A 26,586-nucleotide genomic window follows, 5' to 3' on the forward strand; every position below is an offset into this window, starting at 1 on the left:
AGCACAGATACTAAACCTTCTAGACTTTGTTGCATACTCTGCAGCCATACATATATCCTCCCATTGTAAATTGTACATTTCCAGTCTCTACTTCTAATCTTTTCTAACCTCCTCTGACTGAAACTTATACTTATCGCGCAACAATTTGTATAGTCTACTAATTACTCCTTTTTAAAAGCATCTTCTATTCTATATTCAACTACAAACTCTACCAGAGCATGTCCTTCATTTAAGATCCCCCTATCCCCTTCTCTTTACCTATACTCCGATATAAATCCCTGATAGAATAGGCAGTCTCTAGCCTGCTGTCCAAACACCTTCTTGGCCTCCTCCCACTCCATTACCTTTCCTTATCTAGTTATTTGCGCCCTATACCTTGGTTCCCCTGCCAGATTTCTCTAGTAAATTCCTGTCCCCTCCTGCCTATTTTATGCACCCCTACTTGTAGTTATCACTACTGGCAAAATCTCCTTTCTCTACTCATGTTTTAACTTAGTTCTCAGAATACTTTCTGCTACTTTATGACTATATAATCTGTATGGTCGTTGTTATTCTACTTAAGGATCTACATCCAAAATCTTTATTTCTTGAACTCCCCCCTGCTTCATCATCATCATCCCTTTCCATTTTGAATTATATTCTTCTCCTTGTGTTATGTATATATGCCTTAACTGTGTAGCTCCAAAATATCCCTTCAAATTAAGTAATCCTAAACCACGGGTTCAGTTGTCTTCTTCACAGATAAAATCCTTCAACACAGATAAAATCCTTCAACTCTTAATTAGTCCACAACTTTTCTTCTGGATAATAAAATATGCACAACCTGTATATAAAAAGTAGAGTTGTGTACCTACCATAAATGTAGATGTTCGAGTGTATTCACTGTTGCAGTCATTACTCTTGGGTTATCCTGCTGGCAGGCTGCCCGTAGTCAGCCCGATTCCAAAGTCTAGGTCCGGCGTCGGTTGCTGTCGCCTCTTCCCTGATGTCAGTGCGCCAGGGGTATAAAAGAAGCAGCCAACACCATTTTCTTCAGTTTTTCTTGCTCCAGATGGCAGGTGCCCCCAAATTGGAGGGCTGAAAGAATATGCCAATAAAAATACATGCACAAAAATAACATGTCCTTCATCTACAAGCAAATACACCAAAAAAGGTAGTATAGGATAGAGAAGTACAGATAAGTCCCACAAAAGAAAGGGGGAATGGTGGGTGGGTAACCTGGACTGCAACAGTGAATACACTCGAACATCTACATTTATGGTAGGTACACAACTGTACTATGTTCATCATGTTTCACTGCTGCAGTCATTAGTCTTGGGTAGAATCCCAAAGCTGAGGTAGGGTGGCTGGTCTAAATAGGATTTGGAGAGGCAATGAGGCCCTGCAGAACTGCAGTGGCAAAGCCTGCTCTGGAATAGAGAGGTAAATGGTAGTGCTTTGTGAAAGTGTGCACTGAACTCCAAGTTGCAGCCTCTAAGATATTACCACGAATAAAAAACTAAGAAAATCCAAAAAAGTTCCACAGGCAAGGAGAACCAGACCAAAGGAAAATAAAAACGTTTATTAACTGTGCAAAAAACAAACCGGAGTGAATCAAGCGCTTTCACCTGGTTAATACCAGGCTTTATCAAGATAAAATACACAATGCAGTACGTGCTTTAAATAAGCATAATCACGTGATACCTTAATTGATTAATTCACTGCTCAGTTGAATACATGATTGAACTGTCAGTGTTAAAAAAACTTTGTTTTTTAAGAAAATTGTACCACTACTGACATTCAGTAACACCAACAACAGACTAAACAATATATAAAATGTGTGTAAAAAAAAAAATATATATATATATATATATATATATAAAATACATATATGTATAAAAACAGGTATAAACCTCCAAAAGACGCTCTATACTTTTAAATACATGAAATATGAAATGAATGTAAAATACATTCCAAAACATGATTGTAAAAATAATAATAAAAATCATTGTGCGAATACAAAAGTATAAAATCATTACTAAGACTTACAATCTAGCCATCCTTAATTTAAGCACACTAATGATGTTAATATTCTCATTAAGACCAGGGGATTTCCCAGCATTTAGCCTAAGCTGCCATGAAAGCTCCTTATATTCAAGTCGGGTCTCCCAGTCTCCCCCTCTGGCATCCTGCGTCACCTGTTCAAGGACAATAAACTTAAGTTGCATTTTGGGACAAACAATAGAATGTTTATAAAAAGCGCTCGTTTCTTTCTTTTTAGAAATGTCATAAAAATGCTCATAGATTCTTCTTCTCAGGGGCCTTTTGGTTTTCCCTATATAGAAACTTAAGCATTGTGTGCACAGTCCCAAATATACAACACCCTTTGTCCCACAGTTGTAATATCTATCAGCATAAAACCTAAAATCCCTAGATGAAATATATACCATGCTGTCATTAATGATGGCTGCACACTGTTTGCATGCTCCGCATTTGTACGTGCCTCTAAGATATCTTTGGTTGGTACTCCTCTGAGGAAGGCTGCTGAAGTGGCTGCTGCTCTGGTGGAATGAGGCCTAATGCCCTTAGGCACTGATTTGCCATGTTATAAATAGCAGAAATGGATGCAATGGCCTATCCATTTAGAGATAGTCTGTTTTGAGATGGCCTTTCCCTGTGAACCTGCAGCATATGACACTAAAAGTCTTTCTGAAAACTTTAGTTCTGTCCAAGTAGAATCTTAGCTGCCTGTGTATGTCCAAAGAATGCAGGATTTTCTCACCCTTGTTCTGTGGATCAGGATAAAAGGTTAGCAAGTGAATGGTTTGGTTAAGGGCCACACTCGACACCACCTTAGGCATAAATGTAGGGTTTGTCCTCAGGGAAATCATGTCTGGATGGAAAATGATGAAAGGTTCCACAGCCATGAGTGCTTCTAGCTCTGAGACTCGTCTTGCAGAGGTTATTGCTAGGAGCAGAGCTGTTTTCTAGGATAAGAATTTCATATCTGCTGTTGATGCTGGCTCGAAAGGAGGCAGTGTGAGTTTTTCCAAAACATAATTGCGGTCCCAGGCCAGAACTGGTGCTCTCCTTGGAGGCCTAACATTTTTGGCTCCTCTGAGGTACTGTTTTAGTAAAGGATGAGAAAAGATAGGTGGTTCCATATTGTAATGGGATGAAATGGCAGAGGCATGAATCTTAACAAATGAGAAAGAAAGGCCTTTGTTCAGCATTTCAGTTAGGTATTGTAAAATCAGAGGGATATTTGGTACACACGTGTCTATGCCTTGTTCCTGGCTCCAAGCAGAGAATCTCTTTCATTTTTCTGCATAAGATTTTCTGGTACTGGGCCTTCTGGCCTCCAAGATAAAGCCCATAACAGCTTTTGTAAGTGGAGTGCTCTGAATGGTTATTTTATCCGCCATGCTGCCAGATTTAAGGTCCTGAGTTGGCTGTGCAGGATCTGATTGTTTTGTTGGGTCAGCAATTGAGAAGTTTGAGGCAATATCCATGCTGGACCTTGAGACAAGCTCTTCAGAATTGGGTACCAATGCTGGCGTGACCAGTCTGGTGCAATCAGTATCATGTTTGGCTTCTCTTGTCTGACCTTTAGGAGTACTCTGGGAAGGAGAGACAGAGGGGGGAAAGCATATACCGTTAGATTTTTCCAGCTGAAGGATAGAGCGTCCACTTTCCATGCTTGCTTGTGATATATCCTTGTGCAAAATCTTTGCAATTGGCAGTTGTGAGGGGAGGCAAATAGATGTATATCTGGGCGTCCCCATTTCCTTGTTATGTTGAAGACTTGTGGATCCAATTTCCATTTGTGGGGATCCATGATGTTTCTGCTTAGTTCGTCTGCCAAAGTATTTGTTTTTCCTGGCAGGAATTGTGCTTGCAGGTGAATTTGAAAAGCCAATGCTGTGTCCCATAAGGTCATTGCTTGTCTGCAGAGGGGGTAGGAATGTGTACCTCCCTGCTTGTTTATGTACCACATGACTGTAGTGTTGTCTGTCTTTATCAGTAACTGTCCTGGATGAAGCGGGTCCTTGAAAGCTGTCAGGGCATTTTGAACAGCTAGCATCTCTTTTTGATTGATGTGAAGATGCATCTGGTTTGCAGGCCATGTGCCCTGAATACATTTTCCTGCCATATGGGCCCCCCCAGGCATAGTCTGATGCATCCGTTGTCAGTGTCTGTCTGGCTCTGGGTAATCTGAATAGCAGACCCTTGTTGTGGTGACAGGGCTTCTGCCCACCATCAAAACTCCTGTTGCAGGCAGGGAATGAGTGCAATTACTGTCTCCAGGCTGTGGCAATGTTGAATCCAAACACTTTTTAGATACCATTGTAGTTTCCTCATATGCAGTCTGGCATATGGAATTAGTAGAATGCAGGATGCCATGAAACCCAAGGCCTGCAGGACTTTCCTTGCAGATAAGTGGGGTTTTGTTGCCAATTTCTTGAAGTAAGTAGTCAGTTGCTTTTATTTGTCTGGCATGAGATAAGCCATCTGGGTAGTTGTGTTTAAGCTTGCACCCAGGAATATTACCTCTTGAGAGGGCACTAGTTTTGATTTCTTTTCGTTTACCGTGTACCCTAGGCCAATTAGTAATCTCTTTACAAAAGCCAGATGCTTTAGAAGAATGTCTTTGTTCTCTGCTTGAATTAGGCAGTCGTCCAAGTAGGGATATATTTGAATTCCTTTTTGTCTGCAAAACGGAATTACTGGTGCCAGGCATTTACCCTGGGCGCAGTAGATAAGCCAAAGGGCAGTGCAGTGAATTGGTAATGCATTGAGCCAGTTATGAATCTGAGGTATCTTCTGCAAGACTGTCTGATTGGGACATGCAGGTATGCCTCTTTAGGCCCAAGGTTACGAGCCAAGCCTTGTTGCCCAGCATGGGTAGTAGCTGCTGTAGAGTCAACATCTTGAATTTTGGAACTTCCAGAAATGTATTTAGTATAGACAGGTCCAGTATTGGTCTCCAGGTTTTGTCCTTTCTGGGTACTAGAAAGAGTCTGGAGTAAAATCCTTGCCCCTGTTCTTGTTGCAGTACTTGCTGAATGGCCCTCATGTCCATGAGGGCTGTAATTTGTTTTTGTGCCTCTGCCCATTGATTGTGTGGCAGGTCTGGCATACCTTTTGACCTTGGTAGAGTGTAGAAATGGAACCTGTAGCCTTGGGACACTATGTTCTGGACCCATTTGCCTTGGGTAATCCTTTGCCAATTTGAAGAAAAAAGTGCTAGTTTTCCCCCCAACGGGGCTTCCAAAAGAGAAGTGCTTGGTTTTGGTAGAGGAAAGTCACTGGGACTGTTTCCTGTAAGGTTGTGATTTGTCTTCTCCGCTTTTGGAGGTAGGAGCACCCCACTGTTTAGGCCTGTATGAGCCTTGGGGCTGACATCTGCTCTGGGACGCCTGAATCTGCCTCTTTGTGGTCTGTCTGACACTGGAAAGGACCAATTTTTAGAAGACCAGTTTCTGCTAAATCTGGGTGGCTGTACCTGTAAGAAATCCTTGACTGTCTGCATGGATTTTGCTTTATCCTCCATATTTTTCAATACTTCTGCTTTAGTACCAAACAAAGTATCATGCTGTAATAGTGCATCTAATAATTTTGCTTTAACATGATCAGGCAGATTTTGTTCCTTTAACCAAGCATGCCTTCTAATAACAGAACCTGAAACAGCGGCCCTGCAGGAGGCCTCCAGTGAATCATAACCACATTGTAAAGTATGCTTTCCCACTTGCTCAGCTGCATGCAATAAATCCTGCAATTCCTTGTTTTCTGAACGTTCAGTATTTGTCAACATTTTCTGTTTTAGCTGTGACATTAAATATTGCTGATATTTAAGCATATGAAACTGACAATTTAAGGCCCTTACAGCCACGGTAGCAGAAGTGTAGACTTTTTTTCCCCCATCTGTCTAGAGCCCTGGAATCCCTATCAGAGGGGACAGGGTTGTTTGCAGTGGAGGCTTTAACCCCCTTGGGACCTTGAGATATAGTTTCTGGGTCAGCAGTGGGGTTTTTATACAGGAATTTATGAGAATCCAGAACCCTGTAATATCTGTCTGGCTTAGCAGATGCAGGGGGGAGAGAGTCTGGGGACAGGCCAGACTCTGAGAATACATCGTCCACAATGTCTAGTACAGGTGGAATAGCAAGGGGTCTGTGCTGAGGAAGAAGCAGAAAGTCTCTGAGCCTTTTCTTAGATTCAGAATAATCTTGGCTCTCCAAGTGGAAATGTTCCCTCATGGTATGTAGGGTTTCCCCAAAAGAATAATCCTCAGGAGGAGAGGCTGAAGGAATGGATTCTTCAGCATCAGAATCCTCATAGGAAAGCATGGAGTAAATCTTGTTCAGAAGAGGAATCAGAAGAAATGGAAACCTGATCAGAAGAATCATACTCTGTCTCTTGCCTAGGCCTCTTATCAGGAGGGGGATGGGTACCAGTAATTAGGTCTACGGCCATTTTGAGCATTTGTTTCTTAGGCATGGTAGTCTGAGTAGGAGAATGTTGTGCTTGTTTCTTTGTCTTTAATGCTGCTTTAGTCTTTGAAGCGGAGGATGGCTTAATGTATAGCTGAGTAGGTCTGAAGACACCCTCAGTAGCTGATGCCTGCTCAGCGGCTCCGGACCCATCAGAGGGAATGATTTCCGAGGATCCAATACCTTGAGTATCCAGAGGCCCAGTCGGCTCCACGTGGGAGTCGGAAGCGGCCTGTGGCTCTGAGGTAGCGGGCGCCTGGGGCTGCGAAAGTGCCTGAGAACCGGTGACTGGCCTAGAAGAGGCTTCATCATTGGTTTTGGACCTCGGATGGCTATCCTTTTCCTTGTCCTTGCGTTTTTTGTAAACTGCGGATGTCGGCTGATCCGACGGCATTATATAGTTAAATCTTCGGCCAAAGTAATGGAAAGCAAAATCAAACAGACGCTTGATAGTGCATTGGTTAAATCAAGCACAAAACAGACAACTAGCAACATTGTGATCAGGGCCTAGGCAAGGAATACAGTAAGAGTGAAAATCCTTATGAGGTATTTGCTTCCCACAAGAAATGCAATTGTTAACTTTTTCTGACATCGGTCTAGAGCAAGAAAAAAGTTTCCCCAATGGGGTACTTAGCTTTAATGAAGACTTTGGATCTGAAATTCTGATTTGAAAATCTCAGGAGTCGGCCGACTGGCACTTGCAAACTGCTTTTGCTTCGGGCACCGTGCGGCAAGAAAGACTGAAAAAAATGGCGTCGGCTACTTCTTTTATACCCCTGGTGCACTGACGTCAGGGAAGAGGCGACAGCAACCGACGCCGGACCTAGACTTTGGAATCGGGCCAACTACGGGTAGCCTGCCAGCAGGATAACCCAAGAGTAATGACTGCAACAGTGAAACACGATGAACATCTAAAGAGAATAAAGAAATTCTAACTGCTTATATCTTAATATCCATTAACAAGCGCTTCCAATTTCTCAGGTTTTGTATTATCTTTTGCTTAATCTCTTCCCTCATATCCATAACAGAATCCTTTCAAAGCCATACTCTTAAATACGTCATCTTATTGTGTCTCCTTACATATGGGTATTGCTGAACCGATCTGGGTACATAATTTATGGATTTAGCATTTGTTTTATCTTCATTAACATCCTGAAAAGACTTGAAACTGTGTCAAAATGTTCCACAACACTGAGATGTCCTTTTCTGGATTAAGCAGAAAGTAACATTATCTGCAAATAAAACCAATTTTTTTTGATTATCGTAATGGTTATATACTTGCTGCTGAGTCCCATATTTTATTTGCTAATGACATTAAATATAAAGCAAATAACAGAGGAAAAGGGGCACCCCTGACTGGTTATTCTGTTGAAACACACAGTATTAGAGAGAAATCTTCCCTGTTTAATTTTTGCCGCTGATCCTTTACATATCCTCCTAATTAACCTTATTATTGTATCAAGAAATGCAAATGCTTCCATTGCCCTTACTCATAAAATCCCAGCTTACTCTGTCAAATGCTATCTCTGCATCAAGATCCACTAACAGCAGCAATATTCTCTTGCATTCTGCTTCACTTTGGATCATCATCGTTCTATTAATGTTGTCAAATGTTTCCCTCCCTCTACAAAATCACAATGATCCATATTTATCAATTTTGGCAAGACCTTTGGCATTCTTTTAGCTAGTATAGACGCATTATAATTATGGTTTAAAACTGAAATGGGTCTACATGAATCTAGGTCTGATGGGTCTTTACCATCTTTTGGTTATACAGCCACCACAGCTTTTTTTCCAAGATGTTGGTGCTTCTCCTCCTTTTAAAATACTGCTAAACAAAATCTTCCAGATCTTTTATCACTTTCTTTCCTCCTAACTTCTAAACATCCACAGGATGCAGCCCCAAGCTGTGTGATGGTGGTACAGCTCTCAGAGGCCCCTAAATATCACTGAGGAGAGGCATAAACTAGAGTCCTCACTAGTCAGTGATGAAAATGCTGTACAGATTATGAAGAGGAGGCTGTCTCAGTGATGCACTTACATTCAAGAGGCTATGACTGATGTTTGCCTGCAACTGTTTTTTTTTTATACTATGACTGGGAAATCATGCCAATCCATACACTAGGAAATTTCAACTGTTGCAATACTTTAAATGACAAAAAGGCAAGGTGATTCACCATACCACACTTTCAGGTGGCCTAGTTTAATTGATGGCACTTAGTGTTCTCTCAAGTAACAGACAAGTACCAGTGTGGGACTTACTAATACTATGATGGCATCTATGCCTCAGGAGCTGAACACAGAGGAAATCTTCCATAATGAACTCAATGGCTCAATGTCTAAAATGTGCAAATGACAGAAAATAACTGGCAGCCTTAATGGCAAGTCATGCTTTTCTAGTGAAGCTTGTGATTCCACTGTGTAGGGCAGGGGCTGTGCAAGAGGACCCTACACTGAGGGGAGTTTCAGAGAAAAACAGTCAAACTGAAGGCAGACCCACTGAGGAGGATGCCCGACTGTATACTTCATATAAAGGCATGAACAAATATGCATTAATTGTGATACTGCACTATATAGACAGGGTTAGGCTGCAGACAATGCAAAAAATTCCAATACAACAATTAATGTCCAATTACCACGTGTGGCACTGTGTGAGGTTATAGCTGCTGTCAACTGGTCAATAGCAATTCTCTCATCTTCACTGCTTAATGAATGTTCTGGCTTCTTCACATTTTCATCTGTTTCTATGATCTATTTGAAAAAAAGATATATATGTAAAACAAGATGTAAAACCACCGAGCTCACTTTTTTCTGAGTTAAAAATCCTCTGCAAAGGCTACCAAAACAGAAGACTGTGGGTAACATTCATGCACAGAGAAACAAAATGGAATTATTTTTAGAATTGGTGAAGAACATGTCAGTCTGCAACTTGCTTATCGAGTGCGCTACGCCTTTACTAGTCTTGGTATAAGACAATGTCAATGGCAAGTCTATTTAGCTGCAAATCAAAAGTGCAGGAAACCAATGAGGGAGGATCAACAATGTCACTGGGTAGGGTGGTCACTGTTTAGACTGCAAAAGTCCTTGAAAAAAAATCTAAAACAACAGTAAATACAAGGCATTGTTCATAAAATGGAGCGACCCAATGACTACAGGTAAGTCAGAATCTCTAACAGCCAATGTATGTAAAGTAAGAATTTCACAAACAGTAGACAAGACAAGATCCCAGCCCTATAGGAACACAGGAAAAAGTGCTGACTGTGCCCCATGTTTGACTAGCAGGATGGGTGCTGGTGGGAAGTGGGAAGAATGGGTGCAAGAGGCCAATGCCAGCATACCCATCTTGCGGGGGGGGGGTGCAGCCTGCAGCAATGGTGACACCTGTGGAAGTGCAGGTGTATAGCCTGCAGAAGCAGCCTAGTGTGCATGTTGCAAAGTAGTGTGTAGCTCAGCAAGGAGATTAGGCATGAGTTGCAATATACACGCGACTCACTGAAAAGCAGAAATGTGTGTAGCATACTGCATAAGAGCTGCCAGGAGAGCTCTTACAGTAGTTTCTAAGATCTGCAGACTGGGCTGCTCCCTTGCACACAACTCTCACCACAGCGGAGTAACATATGGGCTTTTAAGTCTCACCAGTCAGGGAAAAATGGGCAGGTGGACTCTCATCCAGACTAGTGAAGCCTGGTTCTTGACCTCACACTAGAGAACATAAGTCAAATGGGTGCAGGATGGGGTAGCCTCTGTGGCATTCCTGTAGACTCAAATTTAAAATAAATAAATAAATAAATAAAAGCAACACAGCCATGATCTGACCTCTGGAATTCCACTGTTCTTACACAAGAAAAAGCACAATTACACTAGTTTAGTAGACTTGTACTGCAACATCATATGTCTTACGGCTTTTCAGATAACCGATTGCAACAATTAGTACTCTTCTTACGTAGGACTGCTCCTTCTACTTTTGTATTCTTATCAACACCGTGAAAGGAGAGGGAAGCTCCTCCCGCTTCAATTATCTAATATGAAAAAAAATTCAAAAAGAAAACAGAGATTTCTTCTAAAATTAGGCTCCACAATGAAAAAAAAAAAAGACTCCTATAAAACAGGCTGAAAGGTGCAGGCAGCTTCCAAACTAAGATGGATGTGGTACTACAGTATGTATTTATCTACGTAACTTTTCTCTGAGGCAAGGTCAATCAGAAGGTATTCTTCAAAGAATGAATGCCAAGCAGTTATGTTTTCAGCAAAGCTAGCTACAGACTTTCATACAGAAGTACACAAATCATTGGTCTACCAAAAGATGCTCTAGCTTCAGAAGATGTATCCAAGATACAGTTTTATTTACTTCATTTTGTTTTGACCAGATAAGATTCCACTACATCTACAATCTTTTCTCAAAGGAAACTTAGCCCAATAAGGTATTTGCAGTCATTTTAAGAAACTTGATCCACACACACACACACACACACACACACACACACACACACACACACACACACACACACACACACACACACACACACACACAAAACATGTCCTCTGCACTTCTTTCAGGAGGCCTCTGTGAATTTCTTAATAAGGATGTTCTGCAGACTACTGTCAGTGATGTTGCAGAAGTTTATGGTTCGAGGTGCTGCAAAATTGAACTTAGAAAGTAGTTGATTTATAAAAAAATGAGCTGTTTACTCACTCCCTGGATACATCTTACATAGCAGAAAGCATGACTTAGCCACAACTTCAAAAACAATGTTCAATATCAGCCTCCGTATAGGTTTTGTACCAAGCGAATGGAGAACACAGCTACTGTCATTCCCCTGCATAAGGAAGGACCTTCTACAGACCCAGGCAATTAGATCCATAAGTCTGACCAGCCTCATATGCAAAGCCACAGAAAGACTTATCATGGAATTAATTAATCAGGACATGGGGAGCCTCAAAACCCTGGACCCCTCTCAGGCTGGATTTGTTAAGTGCAGCCTGCTCAACCTGGTGGATTTTTTTGAAACGGTCATCAAAGCAATGGATGAAAGCAAAATAGTACACACCATATACCTTGACCTGGCCAAACCTTTAGACAAAATTCTCCACTCAGGCATATTAGAAAAGCTTAATAAATTGTGAATAAAACCCCTATGTCACCTACTGGACTGCCAACTAGATTACAGATAGGATATATATTATCAAAATAGGGAATGTTACCTTCACAAAGAGACTGGTCACCAGTGAAGTCCACAGGGTTCTGTGCTGGGACTTCACCTATTTGGTATCTGTTTTACTGAAGTAAAAGCCAATACTAAAGGGCTTTATCTGACTACGTTTGCAGATGACTGCAAGCTAAGAGAAGTCATTGAATTCCCAAATGAATTAGCCATCCTGCAGGAAGGTCAAATAAATTACTGGTGCCAAAATGATGATCTGAAACTAAATGTCGAAAATACATTAATGTATTCTTTGGGAAATCATCAATCATGGGGAACTAACACATTGACAATACTCTCCTACAGCTAACTCAGTTGTTTGGGATTTGGGCACTTACATGGCAGCGGCCTAACTTTTGACCAACATGTGCCTATTGTTCTGAGAGTCCTTCTATACTATGCAGCTTATAAACAAAGGGATTGTGTGTAGATCTATGGATGTCACTATCTCCATTTACACAGCCCTCGTTAGGCAAATCTTTGACTATAACGAACCCCCTCTGGCGTGGGTCTGTCCAGACATATGCAAACAGAGATACCTTATTAAAAGGATACAAGGCCTGAACAAAGCACAGTTGTGTACACTTACCATAAATGTAGATGTTCGAGCGTATTCACTGTTGCAGTCATTACATTTGGTTTGTCTGCCTGCAGTAGCCCTCAGTCAACCTGATTAACAAAGTCTTGGGTCCTGCGTCGGATGCTGTCCCTTCCTCCATGACGTCAGGCCGTCAGGGGTATAAAACATGCAGCCGACGTCATTACATCAGTTTTTTCTTGCCCCAGATGTCAGGTGCCCCCCTAATGGGAAGCAATTAAATCTATAATTACAAGGATATACCTCCAACAAAAAAGCAAATACGCCAAAAAGCTTTTTGAGCATAGTAAGGGAAAGTAGAGGTATAGCCAAAAGAAGAAAGGGGGCTGAAGGGAGGGCATCAAGGACTGCAACAGTGAATACTCTCGAACATCTACATTTATGGTAAGTGTACACAACTGTACTATGCTATTCAGGTTTCACTGTTGCAGTCATTACATTTGGGTAGATTACCAAAGCTAAAGTTGGGAGGAGGAATTTAAACAGAATTAGGACTAGCTATAAGGCCCTGCAAGACTGCAGTGGCAAAGCCAGCTCTGGATTTAGAGAAAATTGGCAAATGATAATGCTTGGTGAATGTATGTACAGAACTCAAGGCAGCAGCTTCTAGGATGTCCCTGGTAGGGACGCCCCTGATAAAGGCTGTAGAGGCAGATGCAGCCCTGGTTGAATGGGGTCTGATGCCCTGTGGGACAGGTTTTCCATGGTGCTTATAGCAGAAATGAATGCAGTGGCCTATCCATTTTGAAATGGTTTGCTTTGAAATAGCTTTCCCTTCTGTCCCTGCAGCAAATGCCACCGGCAGTTGTTCAGATTTCCTTTGAGGTTTAGTCCTGTCCAAGTAGAATCTAAGTTGTCTGTGCACATCTAAGGAGTGCAGTATCCGTTCCCCTTTGTTCTGTGGGTTAGGAAAGAAGGTAGGCAAATGAATGGATTGATTAAGAGCCACACTGGATACAACCTTGGGCATGAAAGAGGGATTGGTTGTGAGGGACACCCTGTCTGCATGAAAGATGATGAAAGGCTCCACTGCCATAAAGGCCTATAATTCAGAAATCCTTCTTGCAGAAGTGATTGCTAAAAGGAAAGCTGTTTTCCAGGAAAGGAATTTTAAATCTGCAGTAGCAGCTGCTCGAAGGGAGGAAGAGTGAGTTTCTCCAAGACAAAGTTAAGGTCCCAGGCTGGAGTTGGAGCTCTCCTGGGTGGCCTTAAATTTTTGGCCCCTCTGAGGAACTGCTTCAGCAGTGGGTGAGAGAAGAGGGGAGGGCTCTGTGCTATAATGAGCTGAAATGGCTGAGGCATGAATTTTGATGGAAGAAAAGGACAAGCCCTTATGAAGCATTTCATTCAAGTATTGTAGAATCTGAGGTAAACTGGGCACTGCTGTGCTCATCCCTTGAGATTGATTCCAGGCACAAAATCTTTTCCATTTTGCAGCATAAGATTTTCTAGTACTAGGTCTCCTTGCCTCTAAAATGATATCCATCACTGATTTACTGAGGGATGATAAAGGAGAGATTAGGTAATTAGCCAGGCTGCTAGGGTCAGGGTTTGCAGCTGAGGGTGCAGAATCTGGTTCTCCTGCTGAGACAGTCTGAGGAAGGTGCCATGGGGCCAAGTGTGACACACTGCGCAAAAGGGGATACCAGTGTTGGCGTGGCCAGTCTGGTCCAATTAAAATCGTCCTTGGCTTGTCCTGATTGATTTTTAGTAGTACCTTGGAGAGCAGAGGCAGAGGAGGAAAGGCATAAACTGATAGGTTTTTCCAGATTAAGGACAGAGCATCCACTTTCCAAGCTAGCTTGTGGGGAATCCTTGTGCAAAATTTGTCCAATTGATGGTTCTGGTGGGAGGCAAACAGGTCTATATCTGGGCTCCCCCATTCGCTTGTCAACATGTTGAAAATGCTTGGTTCCAGTTTCCAATCGTGTGGGTCCATGAGGTTTCTGCTTAGTCTGTCTGCCAGTGTATTTAGTTTTCCTGGCAGGAATTGAGCTTGTAGATTCACTTGGTAGCTCAAGGTTGTGTTCCACAATGCCATGGCTAATCTGCAGAGGGGGTAAGCATGTGGACCCCCCTGCTTGTTTATGTATTACATGACAGTGGTGTTGTCCGTCTTTACCATTAGTTGTCCTGGAAGAATGTGGTCCTCGAAGGCTATCAGAGCATTCTGTACAGCTAACATTTCCTTTTGATTTATGTGCAGGTGCATTTGTCTTGGGTTCCATTTGCCCTGAATGCACTTCCCTGCCAGGTGATCCCCCCCCATGCATAGTCTGATGCGTCTGTTGTTAAGGTTTGGGCGGCAGGGGGTAGTGTGAATGGTAGTCCCCTGCTTTGGTGGCAGGCCTCTGCCCACCAAAGGAACTCTAGGCGTAGGCAAGGTATGATAGGAATCATTACTTCTAGATCCTGTGAATGTTGACACCATAGGCTTTTAAGATACCATTGTAGTTTCCTCATATGCAGCCTTGCATATAGAATTAGAAGAATGCAGGAGGCCATGAACCCCAAGGCTTGCAGTATTTGCCTTGCAGATAACTGGGCTTTTGTGGCCACTTGTTTGAAATAGGTTGTCAAATGAATCAGTTTCTCTGGCGTGAGGAAAGCCATCTGGGAAGTTGTATTCAAGCTTGCTCCCAGGAATATAATTTGTTGACAGGGTACCAGGTGTGATTTATTTTCATTTATGGTGTACCCCAAACAAGTCAGCACCCTTTGAACAAAGGACAGATTATTCAAAAGTATGTCCTGGCTTTCTGCCTGAATTAGACCATCGTCCAGGTATGTGTATATTTGAATATTTCTTTGCCTGCAAAATGCAATGACTGGAGCTAGGCACTTTGGCTTATCTGCTGCGCCCAGGGTATTCACAAAGCGCAGTGCAGAGAACTGATAGTGCATGCAGCTTGCTTTGAAGTGTAGGCATCTTCCGCAAGACTCCCTGATAGGGATGTGCAGGTATGCTTCATTTAAGCCTAGTGTTGCCAACCATGCATTTTGCCTAGCATAGGAAGCAGCTGAAGAGTCAGCATTTTGAATTTTGGCATCACCAGAAATGTGTTTATAGAGTAGAAAGGTCCAGGATAGGACACCATGTATTGCCTTTTTTGGGTACCAGGAAAAGTCTCAAATAGAAACCTTGTCCCTTTTCCTCTTCTGGTACCAACTGAATAGCCCCCATGCTTAAGAGAGAGAGAGTACTTTATTTTGGGCCTCTGTCCACTGAATTGGGGGTAGATCTGGCCACCCGCTTGGTGTTGGTAACGTGTGAAAGTGAAATATGTATCCTTGGGACACTATATTTAAAACCCATTTATCCTGGGTAATGAGTTCCCAGTTTTTGGCCTGCAGACCAATCTTTAAATCTAAAGGAGCATTCAGTTGGGAAGTGCTTCGAAGTTTTAAAAGCAAGTCATTGAGACAGTTTTCCATAGGGGGGGGAGTCTTACTGCTTCCAGATTTGGGTGCGGAAATCCCCCACTGCTTAGTCTTGTGTGTCCCCTGGGACTGAAATCTGGGGTTTCTGCTGTGTCTGGGTTTGGCTTGAGAAGACCTGGAAGAGGCTGGAAAGAACCAATTCTTAGAGGGCCAATGCCTACAAAATCTAGGAGGCTGAACTTGCAAGAAATGTTTAACAGTTTGCATAGATTTAGCTTTATCTTCCATCTTTTTAAGAACTTCCTCAGCTTTGTTGCCAAACAGGCGGTCCTGATTTAAGGAATCATCCAACAGTTTAGCTTTAACGTGATCGGGCAAAGATTGCTCCTTAAGCCAAGCATGCCTTCTGAGCACAGACCCAGTAACAGCAGCCCTGCAAGAGGCCTCTAATGAATCAAATCCACATTGCAAAGTATGTTTACCAACCTGTTCAGCAGAATGCATTAAATCCTGTAATTCTTTATTTTCAGCACAGTCAGGAATCAACATAATTTTCTGTTTAAGCAACCCAATAACATGTTGTTGATACTTTAACATATGAAACTGGCAGTTTAAAGCCCTAATGGTTAAGGTTGCAGAAGTGTAAACCTTCTTACTCTATCTATCCAGTGCCTGGAGTCTATCAGAGGGGTAGGATTTTTAGCAGTAGAAACCTTAATTCCTTTGGGTCCCTGTGAAATAGTCTCTGGATCTGCAATAGATGGATCTGCAATAGAATTTTTAAAAAGAAACTTGTGTGAATCAAGAACCCTGTAATATCTGTCAGGTTTTCTAGGTGCAGGAGGCAAAGAATCAGGGGCCAAACTAGATTCCGAAAAGGCATCATCAACAATGTCTAGTACAGGAGGTATAGCTAAAGGCCTACGCTGAGGCAGAAGTAAAAAATCCCTAAGCCTCTTTTTTGAATCAGAAAAAATCCTGGCTTTCCCAGTGGAAATGCTCCCATAGAGTATGTAAGGTTTCACCAAAAGAAAAATCCTCTGGAGGGGAAGCAGAGGTAATAGAGTCCTCTGTATCAGAATCCTCATAAGTAGATAAGGGCAAATCGAGATCATCAGAAGAATCGGCTAAATCAGAATCCTGGTCAGAAGATTCATAAACAACTTCAGTCCTAGGTGTCTTAGAAGGGGGAGGTTGGCTTCCCCTGATTAAAGTTATAAGATCTTCAGCCATTCTTATCATTTGTTTTTTAGGCATAGGGACCTGAGCATGCGGCCTGGGCGCCAGTTTCATAGGCATGGTTCAAGATTTAGGCCTAAATGAAGAAGGAGGCGTCAGTTTAATATGCAAGTCCGAAGGCCTGAATACACCATCAGAAGCCAGTGCCTGCACAGAGGCTACAGACCCATCCAAGGTACAGACATCCGCAGGTTCCACAGTTGAAGCTTCTCACGGCATACCGGACTCCGAATGGGTCTCAGTAGAGGCCTGCGAATCAGAAGTAGCAGGTATCAGGGGCTGCGAATGTGCCTCACTGAGTACTGGCCAACCGGTGACTGGCTTAGGAGAAACATCGTTGGCCGCTTTGGACCTAGGCGGCCTGTCTCTGTCTTTATCTTTGCATTTTTTCAGAATCCCAGTGGTCGGATGGCTAACCGATGACATTTTTGGATAATTAAACCAAGAATCAAAATATTTAGAGGCGAAAATATACCGACGACGGATAGTGCACTGATTAAATAAAGCACAAAACAGACAACAAGGTACGTCATGGTCAGGGCCCAGGCAAGGAATACAGTATGAATGAAAATCTCTGTGAGGTATTTGCTTTCCACAAGTAATGTAATTATTAACTTTTACTGACATCAGTAAGGAGCAAGAAAAAGTTTCCCCAATGGGGTACTTAGCTTTAGTTGAAGACTTCAGTTCTGAAAGTCGAAAACGAAAATTTCAGGAGTCTGCCGACCGGCACTTGCAAACTGCTTCTGCTTCGGGCACCGCACGGCAAGAAAGACTGATGTAATGACTTCAGCTGCATGTTTTATACCCCTGACGACCTGACGTCATGGAAGAAGGGACAGCATCCGATGCAGGACCCAAGACTTTGTTAATCAGGCCCTACATGGACTGACTCAAAGCCCTGTTACTATACTCAGTATTCTACAGAATGCTAATAGGTGACCTGCATCTGGAATACAAGGCCTCTTCTGACCCATTACTGATGGATTTACTGCACATTAGTAAGTCGAATATCATCAGAAAAACTCGGTCTAGAGATCTAAACCTCTTCTGCAAATCAGTTGAATGGTTTGGAGGGACAGGTACATTTCACAGAAGATACTGCTGCTATGGAACAGATTCCCTATCCACATAGAACAAAGTTCATCCCTGTCCATTTACAAGCACAACTTAGATCTATGGATGGGAAACAGAAACTCTGCCCCAGCACTGCCCCCCGTACTACTAATGGACAGCAGCAGCTCAAAAATACTTTATCCCATGTATGGGTCACCTCAAATTTTCTATGGTATGATCAAAATCATTCTTACTAGGGATAATATACAATTGCTGACCATGAGATGGGTAAGGTCAATCTAAAACCAAATGGGATAAATTATTTCAAGTACAAAAAGGGAAACTGGCTAGGCTTGAAATGGGCCACAAGGACAGTTCGCTTTGTACTTCCCTATGAACCTAAGTGGTGTGATTCCTGTTACTTGCAGTAAATGAACTGTGCTCTTCAGAAAAGCAAAATGATCTGTAAGATGGAACCAAGTTGCAATACAAAAGGCACTACTGAAAAAAACAGAGTACGCTGAAAAGCTGAGGTTATGGCTTATGAATTATCCTGGAAGACGGGAATATCAAACGAGATAAAAGGAAATCATGTGGTAAAAAAACTGAAGTCACAGGTAAATACAGCAGCACTAAGGGGGGTCAGGATGGGTACTGGATAGAAAAAGGAGGACTGCAGCCTGATTCAACCTTTAAATGAAATACATTACAAAATAAGGAACTGTGACAGAGGCAAACAAAAATTCAGAGATACACAAATAAGAGCAAGTAGTTATCTATCAAATCAAGGGAAGCAACTTTTCGAGAAGTCGTTGGTAAGACACTTGTAAATAACAGAAATATTCTTACTTCACCAATTGACCTTTGAAGAAATCCTTATCAGTGGGTCTATGACTCGGATTTACATTATTTTTTATTCTAATATGGTATTTTTTCTGAAGCTTTTACTCTTGGGAATTTACACAATCTACACCAGTATACACTACGATACCATATACTGTGCTAGAAAAGCATGCTTTTTGCAAATGAAAGAAAAAGCAATGGAGACCCAACATCTACACTGCTTACAAGGATACAATATTATCCACTTGTTTGACCTACAGGCACAACTCAAAAAGCAGTCAATAGATGGGACAGCTGTCCAGACACAGTGGGAGGAATGGTATCAGTAACCTAATAAGGAGGGTCCTCTCACATATTAACTGATAGAATGCACATTTACTTATTTATTTATTTGCCAATCTTTACCTGCTATCTGTATCATCATCATCCACATCTTTGGTCAATCAGCCCATTCCTTCCCCACCACCAAGGCAAGGCTAGACTGGGAGGGGCCATTATTCAGACAACCATCATGGCTTGCTTGATGCTTTCTGCTCAGTTTCTCCAGACATAACCACCCTCACCTACAGAGGCTGTCCATTTAGGCCTCTCACTACCAAAAAAAGTGTGTTCCCCTCCAAGCAGCCCTACCATCCCTGCATGGCACTAATGGTCATTTCCCTAATCCACACCATGGAAACTGCACCACTCACTATGCCTCAGAGTCTGTGCAAACTACTCTCACCCACCTTTGAAATATGAGTGGGCTGCACCACTTCACTCCTTCCCTTGCTTGCCCAGATCCTTCAATGCTCTGGACACTAACTGAACCCAGGTCACCTGGGTCACAGTCGGAGCTATGTAACTCTGTGCAATGCAGCCAGGCTAAGAATGTCTTTATTAAACCTAACACTGGGGACCCCTTTGCAGAGCGGTCTCCAAACAGGCTTAATCTCAAACATTAAAAAGTCACAAGGTGGAAATGTTAAACAGACAGCCAAGGGAAAAGGCTCAGAAAGCTTAGTCAAACACTGCTGAGTTGAATATGAGCTATAACCAAAAATGCCTGCAACAAACCTTCTTGAAAAAGGCACTGGAAGCAGCCTCCTCTTTGATGGAATGGCCCATGGTGATTCAACACATGGTGATAGGAGATAATGCAGTTAGTTATCTATTTGAGTGGGTTTGACTATAAAAACAGCTAGATGCTTGAAACATGAAGCAATTCAGTAGAGAGGCAACCTGTACAAATGTGACTAGCTGCCAGAGGCCCATCTTAGCCTTTGATGAAGCAATGAAAAAAAGAAGTTATGTACTCACCACAACGTTCCATCTGAGTAGTTGTACTTCATTTGTCTTCAACCTGTGGGTTACAGATCCATATCAGATCCGAGCCGGCAACTTTTACTAGCATCTGCTCCAAACTTGTCCCCTTACCCATAATACACCTCCACTGCCTTCCATCCCCAGATCGAGTTTGCTGAACCTTATACTGATAACCCAGCCTGGAAAATTACTTGTGACCTATACCACAGCTCGTAGGCTGATCATATGCCAAGGTCCGGGGGAAGGAGGGAGGGACGGCTGAGGACAAATGAAGTACAACTACTCAGATGGAACGTTATAATGAGTACAAAACTTCTTTATCTGAAATAGTTTACTTCATTTGGTCTTCAACCTGTGAGACAGAGTCCCCAGCTACTAGACTCCTGGGAGGCCCTCATGGAAGGATATTCCAGACCACCGCGCAACCAAAGGCTGCTCTCCTTCTGGAAATCAAATCCAATTTGTAGTGAGAAATAAATGTATGAGATGAGGACCAAGTAGCTGTAGAACAAATATCATCCAAAGACACTCTAGACCAAAAAGCCGCAGAAGTAGCCATGGACCTAGTGGAATGAGCTTTCATCTGACCTGGAGGAGACATGCCTCTGTCCTTATAGACCTGACGGATGCATGAAGAGATCCATCTAGCAATAGTGACTTTGAAGATAGGTATCCCAAAAAGGATTTATAGAAGGATACAATTGATCAGATATATGGAAATTTTTTGTCCTGTGTAAATAAAATCATAATTGTCTATGAACATCCAACAGGTGAAATTTGTATTCCATCTTGTTAGTAAAACTGGGAAAAAATACAGGCAAACTGATAGTCTGATTAATGTTGACTGGTGATGCCACCTTAGGAAGAAAGGATGGACTGGTTCGAAGGGAAACCCTATCTTTGTGAAAAATCATATAAGGAACTTTGATGGACAAGGCCTGTAATTTCTGAAACCCTTTTGGCAGAGGTAATAGCCACCAGAAAAGCTGTTTTCCAAGATAAAATTTTCAGATCTGCAGTTGCAGCAGGCTCAAAAGGCAGAGCGACCAAAGCTTGAAGAACCATAGTAAGGTCCCATGGGGGAAAAGGATCTTTAACCAGGGAGCGTAACAAAAAGGTGCCTTTAATAAAGGCTTTACACAGTCTGGAAGAAGCTAAGGAGGCAGAATTCTCGCCCATATGAAAATGAGAAATGGCAGCCAAATGAACCTTGACAGTAGAACTAGCTCCGTGTTGGAAAATATCAGCTAGAAAGTCAAGAATAACGGAAACAGGAGCCATGAAAGGGTCTAAACTCCTTTGAGAGGCCCAAAAGGAAAAACGTTTCCACTTCCTGCGATAAACCTTCGTGGTCGAAGACTTATGAGCAGCTACCAGAATAGATCTAACAGAAGAGGATAGTCCGGGACTCCTAGCAATCACGGGAACTGGAGCAGCCAAGCTGTGAGCTTCAGACTGTCCAGATTCAGATGAGGCACCACCGAAGGGTGTGAAATCAGATCCTGAAAGGGATCTAGGATCCAAGGCGGAGCCAGAAGGTGAGACCATAGGAAGGGAAACCATACCTGGTGAGGCCAGAACAGGACAATGAGAATCACTTTGCTCCCCAGTCAACAAGCTTTCTGTAGAAACCTTGGAATAAGAGGTACTGGCGGATAAGCATACAGAAGACCGGGAGGCCAAGCATGTACTAGAGCACCTCTGGGGGACTCCCCCAGCAGGGGGTTCAGAGGGAAAAACTAACTGCACTTCACGTTGGAAGGAGATGCAAAGAGATCGCAGCAAGGTTGACCCCATTCGCTGAAGATCTGTTCCGCTACTGCCAGATTTGGAGACCACTCATAAGGCATCAGAATGGTCCGACTTAACCTGTCCGTTAGGATGTTGGACCATCCTGGAATATGCGCTGCGATGAGAAAGTGACTGGTGGAGATCGCCCATTCCCACACTCTCATGGCCTCGTGACAAAGGGGGTAAGATCTGGTCCCTCCCCGTTTGTTGATATACCAGACCACTGACATGTTGTCTGACTGAAATGCAATCATTCCCACAGGAAGAAAGGCATGAAGGGCCTGTAACGTTAGAAGGACCGCCCTCATCTCTAGGACATTTATGTGCAAGCTAGTCTCTATGGAGGACCACAGGCCTTGGACTGTCATGCCCGAACAATGCCCCCCCCCCACCTGAGTTGGGAGGCATCCGTGGTCACTGTGGCTTGGGCTGGGGCTGGAACAAAGGGTCGTCCTTCCAAAATGTCCGAAGAGCACATCCACCATATGAGGGACGACCGACAGACTCGACTGAGTTGAACTGGATGTGCCAAAGGCAGTTCCAACAGGGACCATTGTACAGCTAGAGTCCACTGTAGAATTCTCATGTGTAACCGGGCACACGGGAGAAGAGTTATGGTCGCTGCCATCGAGCCTAAGGCAATCAGCACCGATTCTGCCATTGGGAGATAAGAATGGTAGATCAGGGAGACATGCATCCTCAGGTTTTGAACGCTCTCCGAGGTCAGGAAGATTTTGCACTGAAGAGTATCTATACTGACACCAATGTAGTCTATCACCTGTACAGAATTCTAGGAGAGATTTGGATGCGTTATCTGTGATCCCCAAATGCAGGGCAAGAGTCAGGAAATAATCCCTGGTTTGGGAGAGTAGATGCCTGGTGGGAGCAGTGAGGAGCCAATCGTCCAGGTACAGATGGACCTGAATCCCCTGAAGCCTCAGGTGAGCCGCTATCACCGCCATCACTTTGGTAAACAGCCTGGGGGCTGTGTTGAGACCAAAGGGTAGGGCTCAAAATTGGTAATGATGGATTCCTAGACTGAAGTGGACGAACCTCCTGGAGCTTCTGTGCATTTTTATGTGATAGTAAGCATCCTGGAGGTCTAACAAGCACATCCAGTCGCTCTCTTGCAGGTACGGCATGATGGACTGTAATGTGACCATCAGGAACTTCTCTTTGGCAACTGACAGGTTGAGGGTAGACAGGTCCAGATTGGGCCTTAAGTCCCCCGTTTTTTTAGCACCAAAAAGAACCTGGAGTAGAAGCCCGATCTGGACTGATCAAGGGGGATGGTTTTGATGGCTCGTTTTTCTAGCGGCTTGGAAATTTCCTGTGTTGCTGCTTCCCTTTGCATGGGTGGTACATCCAGGAGGTGTCTGGGAGATTTCGGGGAACCCACAAAGGGGATCGAGTACCCTCTGGATATGATCTTAAGCACCCAGCGATCTGATGTTATGGAATCCTATACCACTAGGTGCAAGGACAATCATCCCCTGACTGCCTCCAGAGTAGAACAGTCAGGCAACCCCTCAGGGTTGCTGCCCGGGTCTGTCCGAGAAAGGTTCTCGAGATCCAAAATTCTTCGAACCCCCTCTGCCTCTGGGCCGGCGTCCATTCTGTCCCCCTCTGCCTCTGGGGGAAGAAGAGCCCCAAGTGTCCCAGGAATAATGTGATTTCCGGAACCACATCTTCTTTTGCCCGCTCTGGTTCCGGGAAAAGGACCTTTGAGGGTTTGAGAAGCGGATCTCGACAGCAAACAGTGTCTTCCCATCCTTCTCACTCTAGACTAGTGTCTCTTTGACAATCTTATCAAAGAGAGTAGAGCTGTCATGAGGGGCACTGGGAAAGGATGCCTTGAGGGGTTCCAAAAAACACGCCAGACCCAGCCGCCCTAGCCGCTCCTTCTGTAGCATGTGAAAGAAGTTGCATGGACGTGTTGGAGACCGTTTTTAAAGTGGCCATCCTCGTAGAGAATGAAGCCTTGTCCTTCTGCGACATGGACTTGGGGAAGAGGACTATTCCAGCTCCTTTACCAGGTCGCGTTTGAGTCTGCTGACATGGACCAGGTAGTTCAGCACCCTAATCTAATAGGTAGCTGAAGCGTAAACCCGCTTCCCTAGGCGGTCCATCATCTGGGACTCTTGGTCAGGAGGACGAACCGAGGAACTCTCCTCAGCAAGTTCTTTCTTCGTGGCTGCTGCTACAACCATAGCGTCTACGGGGGAGCCCTTGTTCCATGTTGGTCTATGGGGGGGGGGGCTTAAAATCTTGTCAGTCTTTTGGGGATAGGTTCCATGGTGTCCAGCTCCTTCCATGCCCATGAGGTGACCAGATCCACCAAAGGATCCGTGGGAAGGGACATCCAGGAAGTAGATGGGCCTGTGCGGAAAGCCTCCAGGAACATGGACTCATCAGGAGGAGGTTTGGGGGCAGACAAACCTCCACATTGGCACAGGATTTCCATGATGTCTCCAAAGAAGACATCCTTGGGAGGTGACCTAGGGGGAACCTTCTCCATCATCCAAGTCCGTGTCCTCGGTGAGGGACTCGGGGGAGTCCAAGTGCCTTCTCTTGCACGTATGCTTGCATGGTACCTCTCCGGTGGGGCTCTTCAGGGGGACCTCGCAAGCCACTTGTTCTTCAGGGGAAACCATCTGGGGCTCCTTGAGCATGGGCTATCCCTTTGGTAAAACGATGGGGACTGTAGACAGAGACGAGGGGTTCTGGGTGGAGTCCGAGGGGGCAGTCAGGGGTCTCGATCCAGCAGAGAGTACCCTTTCTACCACGAACGCCGAAGGAGAGTGAACCTCCTGAGAAACCATTAAGGAGGCCGGTCTCCCCAGGTCTGATGAGAGAATCAGAGCCGGGCCTGAAGTGGATGGAACTCCGAAGGAAGGAACTCCGCCCGTCAAAGGCGGAGCCGATGAAAAAAGTTCCACTTTCTCAGATCCAACACCCAAGCTCTGGCTCCAAGAGTGGTCAGATATGAAACACTCCAGGCACCTGTCGGAGTCGAGGAAGCAGGTACCATCGGTGCCGAACCCCTGACCAAAGCCACCCTCGGATCTGAATACTCCGAACCCGAAGGTCGGATCGGAGAAGGAGATATAGGCTGGAAAAAGGGAAGTGAGCTCTTCCCTCCAGAGGGAGAGGAGGCTGGCAAGACCCCCATCTGGATCTGAGCACGAATAAACCTTATCATTTTATCCAGATCAATCTCTGACAAAGACCAGGTGGACCTCAGCAATGCCACGGACTCCGACCTGGTGGGTTGCAGCACCGAGGCCCTAGAAGCTGAATGTGTCTCCTCTGGCTCTGGGGAGAACCTCGGAGATCGGAGCCGAGGGGAGTCACTGATCTGTAACATTTTTATGGGTGAAGAGAGGTCTGGATACCTCTTTCGCCTTTCCCTCGCCTTCGACTCTCTCTCCTTCTCTCTGCCCCTTTTCCTCTCTGCTTCCACAGGCTTTTGAACAGGAGGTTGTGTCCCAGCCTGGGAGGGAGGAGAAGCCAGGAGACGAGAGGAAGGAGAGGCGGCTACAGCAGCAGCTTTGACCGAAGCTGGACACGAGAAAAAGACTCTGAAGGGGAAGAAGGCCTTTGAGGGCCAACTTGGCCTTCCTATCGTTGATGGCGCAGGGATTGAAGCCCACACATATACTGCAATCCACACTCCGGGCCACACTCAAGCACATAACACACAGAGTGTGGCCATCCGCAGGGGATAATATATGGTCACACTCAGTGCAACATTTGGAGATAGGCTTGTCAGCCATATTAACAGAGAAAGAAACCTTAAGAAAAAAAGGAGTAGTTTCTTTCTACTGACACACACACACACACCCACTCACCACACTCGTACACAGAAAACATTGAGTGGGGGAGTCGAAGCAAAAAAAATTCACACAACAATACAAAGTACTCTAACTACCCTAAAACTCGACGCGCCAAGTGAGGGGAGGAGAAAGGGGAACCTATACTGACACTAACAATTTTTTAAAGAAAAAAAGATATTCAGAAGGTTTTACCCACTTGACTAAGTTGGAGCTCAAGAGACACGATGCAGAAGCTATTTGTGGCAAATGTGATCTGGGGATTGGAAGGCAGTGGAGGTGTATTATGGGTAAGAGGAGAAGTTTGGAGCTCGGAGCAGATGCTAGTAAAAGTTGCTAGCTCGGATCCGATATGGATCCGTAACCCACAGGTTGAAGACCAAATGAAGTAAAACCAAGAGAGGGGAACAAAAACTTCAACCAAAACCAAATAACCAAACAAAGGAGTTTGGAAAAAACAAAGTCACCAACCACGAATAAAGTAAATTACGAAGAAAATGCTTATTAACGCTGACAATACACAATGGGTTTTCATCCATAAGACTTCATCAGATAACCCAGTACACTAGTTTAAAATCCTTAAATGCCTCAACACATTAAAAAATAGTCCAATGAATGCCTAACATCAATTAATGAAGCAAATAAAGATGTGTGTAAAAAAGCAATGAAAAATAGATGAATTTAAAAACATGATAAAAATGACACAATTAATAATGAGTATCAAAATAATAAATATGTATATATGAAAATGTATAAATGTATATAATTGTAATATAAAACCCCACCTTAAAATGTAATTAAATAGATAAATAGGTAAAAATTTGTACAATGCTACCCTCTAGTGACTGAAAACTAGAAAAATAATA

At 43.7% G+C, this 26,586-nt stretch overlaps 1 protein-coding gene across 1 annotated transcript in view; it reads right to left on the bottom strand.

The window, feature by feature from the left end:
• The window catches only part of UBA6 (ubiquitin like modifier activating enzyme 6), a 2,440,735-nt gene that overhangs the window by 335,831 nt on the left and 2,078,318 nt on the right, over positions 1-26,586 (bottom strand). Inside the window, exon 27 of the mRNA XM_044060993.1 lies at positions 9,110-9,224. Within this exon, the coding sequence (XP_043916928.1) occupies positions 9,110-9,224 (115 nt within the window). The remainder of the gene's footprint in view (positions 1-9,109; positions 9,225-26,586) is intronic.

Source organism: Protopterus annectens, chromosome 2.part0 (assembly GCF_019279795.1).
Source record: "Protopterus annectens isolate FY-2018-M chromosome 2.part0, PAN1.0, whole genome shotgun sequence".
NCBI classification, from domain to species: domain Eukaryota; kingdom Metazoa; phylum Chordata; order Ceratodontiformes; family Protopteridae; genus Protopterus; species Protopterus annectens.